The sequence below is a fragment of the Podarcis raffonei genome, chromosome 8, assembly GCF_027172205.1.
Source record: "Podarcis raffonei isolate rPodRaf1 chromosome 8, rPodRaf1.pri, whole genome shotgun sequence".
Classification (NCBI taxonomy): Eukaryota; Metazoa; Chordata; class Lepidosauria; order Squamata; family Lacertidae; genus Podarcis; species Podarcis raffonei.
Window position 1 is genome coordinate 17,077,446 of NC_070609.1, and position 12,674 is coordinate 17,090,119.

The 12,674-nt window shown below is 44.2% G+C and overlaps 1 protein-coding gene across 4 annotated transcripts; it reads right to left on the minus strand.

Moving 5' to 3' along the window:
- Window positions 1–921: 921 nt before the first annotated feature.
- On the minus strand, window positions 922–12,667 carry LOC128418477 (uncharacterized). 4 transcript variants are annotated; one of them, XR_008331707.1, is made up of 6 exons: window positions 12,502–12,667; window positions 12,037–12,095; window positions 6,215–6,418; window positions 4,002–4,159; window positions 2,602–2,754; window positions 922–1,149 (listed from the first exon to the last, which is right to left on the minus strand). XR_008331707.1 is itself a non-coding variant. In XM_053398186.1 (6 exons), the coding sequence occupies exons 2-6, from the start codon at window positions 12,053–12,055 to the stop codon at window positions 1,058–1,060; spliced, it is 600 nt and encodes a 199-aa protein (XP_053254161.1). In that variant the 5' UTR covers window positions 12,056–12,095; window positions 12,502–12,667; the 3' UTR covers window positions 922–1,057. The 4 variants fall into 4 exon arrangements, 2 of the variants coding, with proteins under 2 accessions (XP_053254161.1, XP_053254160.1); XM_053398186.1 differs by having other exon boundaries at window positions 4,002–4,133; XR_008331708.1 differs by lacking the exon at window positions 6,215–6,418.
- Window positions 12,668–12,674: the final 7 nt, after the last annotated feature.

Consider the following 12,674-nt stretch of genomic DNA (forward strand, 5'->3'; position numbering starts at 1 on the left):
TTCCAAAAGGAGTCAGTTTTTATGCATCCAGTTGCTTCAACCTGCACAATATTAGTATAAGCAATAAAGCTGCCCCCCCCTTCAGATGGCTGAGATTTTCCTCGGGTGACTGGGCTACAAGAGCTGCAACCACGTCAGCCTTGGGCTGCAAATCTCCCCTCCACCATCTCCACCTACCTCTGGTTCAGAGATTTTAACCTTGCACAGGGTGCTACATTATCAAAGTTCGTCCCAGGAGAATGGAAAAAGTTAGGAGTTGGAACGTTAAAAAAGAGAGAGAAAGATGCACACACAAGCATTTGCATTCCATGTTAGCATCTTTACCAAATCTAAATTTCATAGCAGTGGGTTTGTATGGAACAAATTTTCAAAGTAAATGCATCAAAATTAAGGGACCAAAGTTCAGGCTCATTGACACCTACCTCTCACCCTTGCACTGCCACTCTCCCCAGGTAAACTCAATCTTTACCACCAAATGGTAATTGTTTTCAGCAGCAAAGAGTGGGGTTTTCATGGGGAAAGCGCTGGGGCAAAAATAAACAAACAATTAAAGCCCTTGAACTCTGGGAAAGCCCAGACCTGTGCATAGAAATACAGAACACAGGACCCTTAGTCCCCACATGGATGTTCGTTTCAATGGTTCAGCTCTCAGTAAAAAATAATAATAGCTGAATGGCACACTTGGGGTTTGAAGAAGTAGGCTGACCTCCTGGCCCTTTCCTGTTAAAGTAAATTTCGGATCTTGTGACTCTGCTTTATGTTGGGATTCCCTGTTCACACCATTGTGGATTCAGGCAGGATGTGCAGGAAGCTCTTTGCACATGGTTATTCTTGCTTGGTTTTCTTTCTTGCACTCTGCATCCTTAATTTAAAAAAAATTAAATAAATAAAAAACTTTTTTTAGGAAAAAAACCCCTGCATTCTGATATAACAAGATTTTTTGGATATTCCTTCCAGGGTATTTCTTCAGCGACGGGGGGAGAAAAAACTCCTGCATCAGAATCCTTAAATGTGGACATTCTAGATTGGTTCAAGTCCGATGCGCTTCCGCACTCTTCTATGTGACCAAGATCAGGCGACGTTGTTTTGGCTTGAGGTCATCATGCGTGCTGTTGTTTCCCTCAAGTTCTATCAGGATGAACAGGAGTACTGTTTGAGGCAGGGTGGGTGGGGGAGATTGGGGAGAACACAAGTTGTTGGTAGACTTAATTTATTATTTTATTAATCATCAGCATTTCTAAGCAAGAGACCAAACAGGGACCCAAAAAATAAAAATAAAAATCTATCATAAAACCAAACACGGCCTTAAAATGACTCCTGGAATAAGAAGCCCATTGCCACGGGCCTGAAGTTCAGCAAAGAGGGCACTGTCTCTAATGTCAGGTGGGAGGGAGTTCCCCAGGTTTCGGCCCACAACACTGAATACATTGTTTGCAGTTAGTTTCAAGCTGTATATCTGAACCATGTCAGCCATGACAGAGACTCCTCAAAGATCTTAGTGATCAGGAAGGGGTATAAGGGATACTATACTATACCCAGGATGCTAGAGGCCTTGTAAATCAGTGCAAGTGTCTTGAAGCAGGCCCGGTCATCTATGCACGGCCAGTGCAAGCTTTTGAGCACCAGAGCTATGCGCTGGTGGTCATCGGCCCCCATCAACGTGTTCAAGGCCAGCTCTATCATCCTGAGGCAAAAGGAGGCAATGCCTAAGGTGGTGGGCATGGCTGGGTGTGAATTTGGCCCCCAGGCTCTCTACTCACTTGCTGGCTCTCGCACATGGCCAGGGCTGACCCAAGGCATTTTGGCACCTGAGGCAAACCTGAGGTGCCCCCCCCCAGCCAGGGAAGAAGGGGTGAGTGAAGATTCCCATCAAGAACAAGGAAGAAACAAAGGTCTACATCATCAACAAGGGTAAGAGGAGACCAGCCACGCCGCCTATTCATCAAGAGTGGCAGCAGATCTGGCCTCTAAGGAGTGTGCCACAGCTGTTGCTGCCACCGTATTCCTTGGCGGTTGGATCTGCTGCCCCAGTGGATCCTGTTGCTCGAGGCGGTCACCTAAACTTGCTTCATGGGTGTGCTGGCTCTGCACACGTCTCTCCAGAACCAACCCCTGTCCTCTTCCCCACTGTCCTGGCTCCTGCTTGCTCATTCCCCTTGTTAACACTTTTGTAGCCACTAACATGTGGGTACCATTTGCCATGCCTTCAGCCTCAGGCTCCGCCTCCCCTCTGGCTCGCTCTGAGGCAAGGCTGGGGTCCTTCAGAACAAGGCGGTTTGCGCAGGTCGGTCCAGGAGAGTGCCTGCTGCTGCTGCTGCTGCAGTAGTTTTGTTGCCGCGACTCTTGGGACTTCATGCCTATGCTTTTAAGCTGTTAAATATTTTTAAAGAATTTCTAGCCCCCTGGGATGCCAGCTCCTTCCCAATATTTTTGGGGTGGGGCCGAGTCCCTTCAACATCTAGAAAGCACAGTGGCAAAATGCAGAGCCAAGCATGGCATGGCTTCAGCAGCCGGCTCCTTCTCTTTTCTCCTCTCCCTCCCTTCTGTCTCCCTCCTCCTTTCTGCATCCCCCGTATATCAGGGCGCAAAAGGAAAACTCACTGTTTGTCAGGAACAGGAAGCTGGCCAAGCAGCCTATCCCAAAGGACCAGGAGAGATACTTTGGAGAGGTTGTATGAGGGATTGGGCTGCCCAAGGTGCTGTTGGGTGAGATTGACGTGCCGTACAACACCATGGTGACCAGGGAAATGATTCCTGTGGGTATGAAAAAAGAGGACTCAGCAGAAAGTCCTGACAAAAGCCCTTCTCCTGCAGGGAGTTGCTACAGTATGCTACAGTATGCTATTCGATGTACCAAAGATCCTCAGCCCACATTTAACATTTCACTCAAACAAGAAGGGAAACCCCAGACCTGGAGGCCAACAGCATCCCTCCAGGCCTCTCCATCTGCCCCTCCCCAGGACACCCCTTACTGATGCTGCTTCGCACCCTCCTTGAATGCAATTGCCTGGCTGAAATGCATTTTTGAACTCTGACTATGCTTCTTGCTCACCTGGCTGGAGGATAGAGAATGGTGAGGGCGGATCTACACTCGTGGTTTATAACGCTAAGGAAGCGTTAAGGAATGGGTTTCATAATGCAGACGGACACATTACGTTCTGCCTTTAACGTTCATAATGCATCATTGAAATGTGACGCCAGAGGCCAGTGCCCACCTCTGGCATGGGCTTCCTGGAAGACTGCCCAGAAGCATAGGAGCTGTGGTCCCTTTGGGCCCCCCCATAAAATATTGGAGGGGGACAGTCCCCCCCCCAAATAAGTTGATAGCCATTGCCATTCAAATGATGTGTGTATATATGTCTTGTGATTGATTTTGCAGGCAAGGCTTACCTGCCCTCCCAGCAATACTTTGGACCTCAGTGGCCTTTGGACTGAAAAAAGTTCTCTATCTCCTTGTTTCCTCTGCAACAATTCTTTGCTTTCCCTCTGTCTGCTAATATCCTATTTGTATAAATTTCCTAATATTCTAACTGCAACATCCTACTTACACTCCCGCTAGCAGATCAAGTAAGGGGAGTCAAGCTGCGAACAAGCTAGACGTTTGCAACTTTTCCTCCCCTCTTTGCCTGCTGAAGAGGCTGGTGAAACCCTAAAGCCTTACTTGGGTGTTATATAAACTGGGAAATAAAACATAGAATCATGGAATTGTAGAATTGGAAGGGACCATGAGGCCCATCTAATCCAACCCTTTGCAATGAAGGAATATTTTGTCCAATGTGGGGCTGGAACCGGTGGCCCAGAGACATTAGCCCTATCACATCCAAGGCTATGGGGAGTGCAGCGATTACGGGGTAATAAAACTGGGAGGGTCATCCCAGCACTGAATAATACTCACTTACTTAACAGGGGAGCTATAAAGATCACAATAATGCAACGTGGGCATAGTAGCACTGAAGTATTACACAAATGCTAAGGGCAAAGCCTTGCAGAGAGAGCTGTACCTGTGCATAAATTGGTGACAGCTGGCCACCTGGATAGCCTTAAGGTGGTGCTGGACAGCAATGTGCAGGCAGCTGCCACCAAGCCAAAGAATGTGCTGATTGACATCAAGATTCTGATGACAAGGAGGATGTCTGGGGAGAATCAAAGGTGAGTGATGCTGAAAGACAGATGTGCGAGAGAATCGGTTCTTAGCATTACAGAACAGTAGGGAACGGGGGGGTCATTCAAATTTATTTGCATCTTAATGAGGAGCTCCCTCACGCACACTCCTCAAGCCAGCGTGGAATCTGAAACACAGCTGTCCTTTACAATCCCCACTCCTGTGAATTTTGCAGCACAGTTCTGCAACCAAAGAATGAGCACAGAAAAGCATTTTTTAAGGGAGATTGTGCAAGCACACAGGTGCCAGGGCTGGAGTCAGCCAAGCACGTCAGCAGGAAGAGGCAGAGTCAATTGTCAGTGAAGTTAACTCTTTATTCAAGGAAACGGCAGACAACTCAGCAACCCTTCCCAGCAGGTCTTGCCTCTATGGACAGTTGCCAGGGCTGAAGGTCCCTGCCTTTCACCCTTTCTAAGGCTCCTCTTTCCCCAGATGTTTTCCAAGCTGTCTCAAACTGTGTCTGCACACCTCTGGCCACTGTTTTGCTCTCATTATTCTGCATGTTCTTGGAGACCAGGGGGGGATAGGGGCTTGCTGCAGCAGGAGACGGCAATTCCTGGGATTCTTCAGCAGCCTTGGAGTCTGAACTTCTGCTTGTCACAGGCTCTCCCTGCTCACTAAACCCTGTTGCCCCCCTCAGCATCCAGCCCCTTCTCCCAGTTCCCTCCCTCTGACCTTTCCCCAGTGTTCCACCACTAACCTCCTGGCTCTGAGCACTCCTCCTCTGGAGTTTCCCTTGGGAATTCCCTGGCTGAAGCCTCCAACCACTCCTCATCTTCCAGCCACTCCCTGACAATGGTGTTGGCTCAAGAAATTTTGCTACCTGAGGCAAAGGACAAGATGGCATCCCACTCCTGTGTGCCAATCAGGCGGGCACCTCAATCTTCCTTCAACACTGGTAATAGGAAAGTGTTCCTCACTACCCCTTAGGGCAGAGCGGTCCAACTTTTCATACCAAGTGGGCCTCAAGGGTACTTCAGACCTGCAGGCCACACACTGCCGTGTCACACGGCGGGTGGACTAATTGTGGTACCAGGCTTTGGGAAGGAAGTGGGAGACACTGGCAGGGTCCTAGAGACCTACCACCTTGTTCCCAAAGTGGGGAAAACACTAAGCCAAGGGCATCAACTTGCGTCACGTTGCATGCGCTGCAGCAGCACCTGGGGCCCCCATTATAATGATATCTGGCAGGCAAGCAGCCTGTTAAGCAGTAAGGACTCTTCATCAGTTTATTTACAAGAAAAGCACATCCAGGGCATGGCGTTCTGCCTGCTCTCATTAACCTTAGTTGCCCAGTCTGACTCATTGTCCCTCCCCCAAAAGGAAGGATGCCAAAATCCCGCCTTTCTTCTCCTTCCCTTCTGTTGCTCTCTGATTCTTTCCAACCTCCTCATATGGGGACTGCACAACCGGCCTATCTCTTCCCCAGAAGACGCAGCCTCCGACTCTGGCTTATCTGCTGGTTGCCTGGCAACACTTGGACCGACTTCCAGCTCTTTCTCTCTTTGGGAGCTAACAGCTTGTTCTCTGGGAAGGAGGGGGGGCAGGTTGTCTTCTCTAAACTCTGACAGACAGCTCTCATCCCCAGAGGCAGCCCCTTGCTCACTCAGCTCAATTTCTGAGGCTGACTCTTCTGCTGCGCTCGGGGGGGGGGCACATTCCTGACACCCATGAGGCCTCAGATGTGACATTAGGTGCTTTGCAAGACACTGGAAGTCGCATTGGACACCCCACGGTGTGGATGTTGAGGCACCCAAGGCCGTTTATAGTTGGTGCTGGTAAACTAAGCTTTTGCCGGCCTGCCAAAACAGGTCTTCAGGACTGCATAGTGGACCACCCTGACTTAGGGGGTGCAGGAGCACCTGTAGCCCCACCCTACATCACTTTCCCACTCCACCTCCTCCCTTGCCATTCACTGGTAGGGCTGGACCTGGCAACACATTTCCCCAATCCTTGACATGGGTTGCTGAAATTCAAAGACCAACCCAGGTGCACTGCCGGGGTGGGGAAAGATGGAGGGAGGCAGGGAGGGAGGGAAGGGGGCTGCCTTACTTGAGTTCAGCCTAATTCTCTTGCATCTTCTGTTTATGCATATGTTCCAGAGGCCCAAATTGGTGACGAAATCCTTGTGGAAGATCTCAATCCAGGACGGAGAAAGAAGACTGATAAACAAACCGACCAGGCCAACGCAGCTGAATATTCTGATGAAGAACTTGTACCGGAAGGACAAATGGCTATCTTCAGAAAGGTGGACTTCTGCCGGGAGGTGGGATGGGAAGGGGTGATGGGAGTGAGATGTTTTAACCCCTTCTAACAAGCCAGAAGCACCAGCATCCATAAAACATGGTTCGTGAAAACATTAAATTCCAAACATCCACATCAAAAACACAAGCAGGCAGCAGTATTCTAAATAGTGTGCTAACATCCAATGCCAGCATAGAATCCTCTGCTAGGATGTTAGGCACCAGGCACCTTCATTATGGAAAAGAAGAGTCTTGCATCCTGTCTGGAAAGGTCTGCTCATATGATGACGATGATGATGTTCTATTTTTGACAGTGTGACTTGTGAACTGCTCTGGAATTTGTAAATATAAATCGAACTAAAAAAAAAAAAATCTGTAGGGTCACCAGCCTCATATACCCAGCATGCTTGAGCAAAGGATCCAAGCTGCATACCCGATCCTTCACAGGGAGTGTAACCCTATCAAGAGCAAGCGACTTCCCATTCATCTGGTCTAGGGAACCACCCAGTAATGGTGCCTCAGTCTTATCTGGATTGAGCTTCAGTTTATTGGCTCTCATCCAGTCCATTACCAAGGCAAGACAAGGGTCCAAGTACCTGCAGATGTAAAGGATAAGCAGAGCTGTGTGTCATCAGCATATTGCTGGCAACATACTCCATACCTCCAGATGAACCCACTTAGCAGTTTCATGTAGATGTTAAAGAGCATAGGGGAATAAAATCAAACCCCGAAGAAGCCCAAATTGAAGGCTTTATGGGCCTGAACAGCTCTCCCCAAGCATCACCTCTGAAAATGACCACTCAAGAAAGACCAGGACCACCACCAAGCAGTGGCTCCTTGCCCTAACTCAGACAGTTGCTCCAGAAGCCATTGAGAGGTCAGATGAGAATTAACAGGAACACATCTCCCCTGTCTTTCTCCCAAGAGAGTTTATCGTAAAGGGCAAACAAAGCAGTTTCTGTGTCTAAATCTCAACTGAAATAGATCTAGAAAATCAGTTTCCTCCAAGAGCTCCCAGATGTAGCCCCTCACCATCTGCTGGAATATGTGGATCAAAAGATAATCCTGATGGGAGATATGAATGGGGTAGTGTCAACAGAAATGGATAGATTGAGAGACAGTGAAACAAAAGAAGGTAAACTACCCAAAACATTTTTTGAAATGGTAAAAGATTGCAACTTAATTGACATTTGGAGGTTAAGATACCCATTGGAAAAACAATTTACGTTCTATTCAGAACCAAATCAGTCGATGTCTAGAATTGATCAAATTTGGATTTTGAGTGAATTAACTCCAAGAATCATTCAAGTGGAAATTGAACCAAGAGTAATTTCAGATCATAGTCCAATTAAGTTAGAACTTAAAGGCTTTGAAGAAAGATCATTCAGATGGAGAATGAACGAAGGCCTATTTGATGATCAAAAATTTGTTCAAGAGGCACAGAAGAAAGTGAATGATTATTTTGTGGACAACTGTAATAAAGGAACGAAGATGAGTATAGTATGGGACGCAAGCAAGGCAGTGATGAGAGGGTTTCTTATACAACAAAATTCAATCAAAAAGAAGAATAGAGAGAAAGAAAAGAAAGATTTTAAAACAAATTATGGAAAATGAACAAAAGCTAATCAAAAAACCAAACAATATAAGAATTAGACAGAGTATTAAGGCTCTGCAAACTCAATTTGCAATGATAATAAACAAAGAGGTGGAATGGAATATTAAAAGACTAAGACAAAAGAACTTTGAATTTGCAAACAAATCAGGAAAATGGCTTGCTTGGCAGATCAAGAAAAGGAAAGAACAAAGTACAATAAATAAAATCAATGTGGAAGGAGAAGAGATAGTTAGTCCTAAAGGTATTAGAAAAGGATTTTTGGATTTTTATAGACAACTGTACAGGAATAAAGAAAAGAACAGCATGAGGAAAATAGAAAGATATTTAAAAGAAAAAGAGGTGCAAAAGATCCCGACAGAAGCAACAGAAAGGCTGAACACCCCGATTGATGTCGAGGAGATTAAGGAGGTAATAACAGAATTGAAAAATGGGAAATCCCCAGGACCAGATGGGCTCACAGCAAGGTATTATAAAGAGTTGAGAACAGCTCTAACGACACCATTAAAAGAAGTAATGAATAACATTTTAAAAGAGAGAGAGATTCCTGAGACATGGAAAGATGCATTTATAACCTTTATTCCAAAAGAGGATGCGGATCAAACACAAGTAAAGAATTACAGACCGATTTCCCTATTAAATACGGACTACAAAATCTTTGCAGGAATAATGGCAAAGAGATTAAAAAAGGTTTTACAAGTAATCATTCATGAGGATCAAGCGGGTTTCCTTCCTGGCAGACAGATGAGAGATAATGTGAGGAATATAATAAATATTTTGGAATATCTGACAGCCAGGAACGAGAGACGAGCAATGTTAATGTTTGTAGATGCCGAAAAGGCATTTGACAACGTATCATGGGACTTTATGTTGAAAAATATAGAATATATGGAAATGGGGAATGATTTCTTTAATGGAATTAAGGCAATATACACTGAACAAAAGGCGAAATTGATAGTAAATAATGTGATAACAGAAGAAATTAAAATATCAAAAGGCACTAGACAGGGCTGTCCGCTCTCACCTTTGCTGTTTATAATGGTCTTGGAGGTCTTTCTGAGTTCAATCAGGAAAAATGAAAGGATAAAGGGGGTGACAGTAGGCCAAAATGAATATAAAGTTAAAGCCTTTGCCGATGATTTGGTAATAATGGTGGAAGACCCGATGAACAGTGCAACTGAAGTGTTAGAGGAGATTGAAAAGTTTGGTGATGTGGCAGGCTTTAAGTTAAATAGGAAAAAAACTAAAATTATAATCAAAAATATGGATCAAACAATGATTGAAGTGCTGCAACAACAAATGGGTATTGAAATTGTTAAAAAGGTTAAATATTTGGGAATATGGTTAATATTGATTTGTTTCAAAATAATTATGTTCCGGTGTGGAATGGAATCAAGAAAGATCTGGAGGGATGGGGAAGGTTAAAACTATCCTTTTGGGGTAGAATCTCAATGGTCAAGATGAACGTGCTCCCAAAGATGTTATTTTTATTTCAGATGATCCCAATATTAAAAGGAGTAATGATTTTTAAGGAATGGCAAAGAATGATTTCAAGATATATCTGGCAGGGCAAAAAGCCGAGAATCAAATATAAATTACTAACAGATGCAAAAGAAAGAGGAGGCTTTGCCCTGCCAGATTTAAAGCTATACTATGAGGCATCATGTCTTTGCTGGATAAAAGAATGGATAAAACTTAAAAATACCAAATTACTGGATTTAGAGGGTTTCGACATCAGATTTGGGTGGCATGCGCATTTATGGCAAGAGAAGAAAAAGGGTTATAAATCGTTTGAAAACCACATCTTCCGGAAATCGTTAATGGAAGTGTGGGACAGATATAAGAATATATTAGAAATGGGGGTCCCACACTGGTTATCCCCATTAGAGGTTATGGGAGTCAAGAAAATTAATATGAGAAGTAATTGGATTACTTATGGAGACTTGGTGGTAAAAGAAGATGGGAAATGGAGATTGAAACCATATGAGCAAGTAAAAGAACATGTATTTGATTGGCTGCACTACTATCAGATAAGTGATATGTTTAAAAAGGATGTGAAAGAAAGAGGGTATAAAGAAAAAGATTCGAAATTTCAAACAGAAATTGTCAATAATGATTGTAAGATAATTTCAAAAATGTATAAAATTTTATTGGAATGGCACACGATGGATGAGGAAGTCAAAACAGTAATGATCCACTGGGCCAGAGATTTAGGGTATAGTATAGATTTGGAAGATTGGCAAAAAATATGGAATGAAAACTTGAAGTTTACAGCATGTACTACGTTGAAAGAGAACGTTATGAAGATGGTATACAGATGGTATATGACGCCAGCTAAATTAGCAAAAATGTACAAAATTTGTAACAAATGTTGGAAATGTGGGGAGAAGGAGGGTACATTTATCCATATGTGGTGGGAGTGCAAGAAAGTGAAGGGATTCTGGGAAATGGTATACAATGAGTTAAAGAAAATGCTGAAATATAGCTTTGTAAAGAAACCAGAGATCTTTCTATTGGGAATAACGAAAAACGATATAAATAAGAGGGACTGTAAACTCTTTCAGTACGCAATAACAGCAGCGATAATATTGATGGCCCAAAGGTGGAAGCAGGAAGAACTACCAACTCTGGAAGAATGGAGAGCAAAACTAACAGACTTTGCAGAACTTGACAAATTAACTGGAAAAATCAGACTTCAGAGAGACCATAAGTTTTTAGAGGACTGGGGAAAATTCAGAGATTATTTGAAAACTGCATGTGAGGAAAATACAATGCTAGTGTGTTTCAAAGAAGCTTTGTGAAAAAAATAAGGAATATCGCAAAAATGTAAAAGAGGATAGAAAAATGTATTAAAAGGCGATACTATAATTAAGGAATGTGAAGATAGAAATTTAATTATGGATGATTGTCAGAGGAGTTGAGGGAGGTTCAATAAGTTAAAATATGTGATGTTAAAATTGTATGATTGGAGATATTATGGAAAAACTTAATAAAAATTTTTTTTAAAAAAGAGAATTAACAGGAACACATCTCCCCTGTCTTTCTCCCAAGAGAGTTTATCGTAAAGGGCAAACAAAGCAGTTTCTGTGTCTAAATCTCAACTGAAATAGATCTAGAAAATCAGTTTCCTCCAAGAGCTCCCAGATGTAGCCCCTCACCATCTGCTCATTTCTGTTCCATTGCTCTGGCCTCAGGTTGCTGCTGGTGAGGGGCTGAAACTGCTATCTGGGCTGCTTCCTCCTGCTGTTTCCCACCAAGCTTTCCTCTAAGCTCAAGGGGGCCTACAACAAGAGCCTCATTTCCCCATAGACAATTCTCCAGGGACCATGTAGCAAAGGTGGACAGGAACTGAGGCAAAAGTAGGCAAAGCAACAGGTATTGTACTTAACTCTTTATAGGAGGCTGTGCTGCAGTCACCCAAGAGTCAGTGGTTTGCATATATACAAAGGCCATTTGCCTCTCTCCAGACAAACAAGAGGCATGGTCCCAGCTGAAGAGCACATTCCAGCCAGGCAAAAGCACTCAAGGACGGGCTGTAGATTAATGGCAGGATATCTGCTATGCATACATAAGGTGCTACTTCCCAGGGTTCTTTGGGGGGGGAGCCATTGCTGTTTAAAGTGTCATAGCACTGCTTTAAATGTATAACACAGATGAAGTCATAGAGATAGGATAGACAGACAGACAGACAGTGGCACCCTGCCCAGGGAGCACCCTCCCATCAAATGTCAAGGAGATAAAGAGCTACACAACTTTTAGAAGACATCTGAAGGCAGCCCTGTATTGGGAAGTTTTTAATGTTTAGCTTTTTAATTATGTTTTTTTTTATGTGCTGGAAGCTGCCCAGAGTGGCTGGGGAAACCCAGGCAGATGAGTGGGGTATAAATAATAAAATTATTATTATTTTATCATAAGATCTATTTCTTTCTACACTTCTGTATCTAACTCATATTAAATAGTAGGCACATTAAATAAATGGAGATGTCTCCGTCAAAATCTTTTGTGCTGTTCATACTTACTTTTCCTCGTAAAATGCATCTTTAAGCGGTGGGAAAGAGTCACAAACACAGCAGAGGCACTGTCAAGAGACACAACCAAAGGAAACTTGGGTTCAGCTTTCAGCAGAGAGATTTTAGCACTGGATAAAAACAGAGCAGAGGCCAAAGCTTTTCTTCCTGTGCAGATGATGAGTCCAGAATGAAGGCAGAGCAAGGACTTCCTTCTCCTGCCCTCGCTCTGACATCACCATACTGAAGCCAATTCTCATGCATAGTGGATTTTTGAGACAATATTTACCTTTTCCCACCTGTGGCAGTTGGTAATCCCTGCTGTAGGGGTACCTGGGAAGACCTCTATGGGTACACGTGTGCCCATGGGCACCACATTGGCGACCAATGTAGAGGAGGGCTATTCTAAAATAGTATCTATCCTTGTCATACATCTGTTTCCCTCTGTGGCTATTTTTCTGGTTCCTCTCCACTTACCAGTCCTCTGTTTCCCATGTACGTGACTCAGGCTTGCTTCTTAGATGCTTGCTTTCACCCTCTAGGGTCAGCAGTTCCTCTGGCCACAGCAACAAGCTCAGTGGGACGCAGCCCTTCTTCCATAGAACATCCCCAGCTCAGCTCAGCTTTCTGGAATCTCCTAGCCAGGTTCC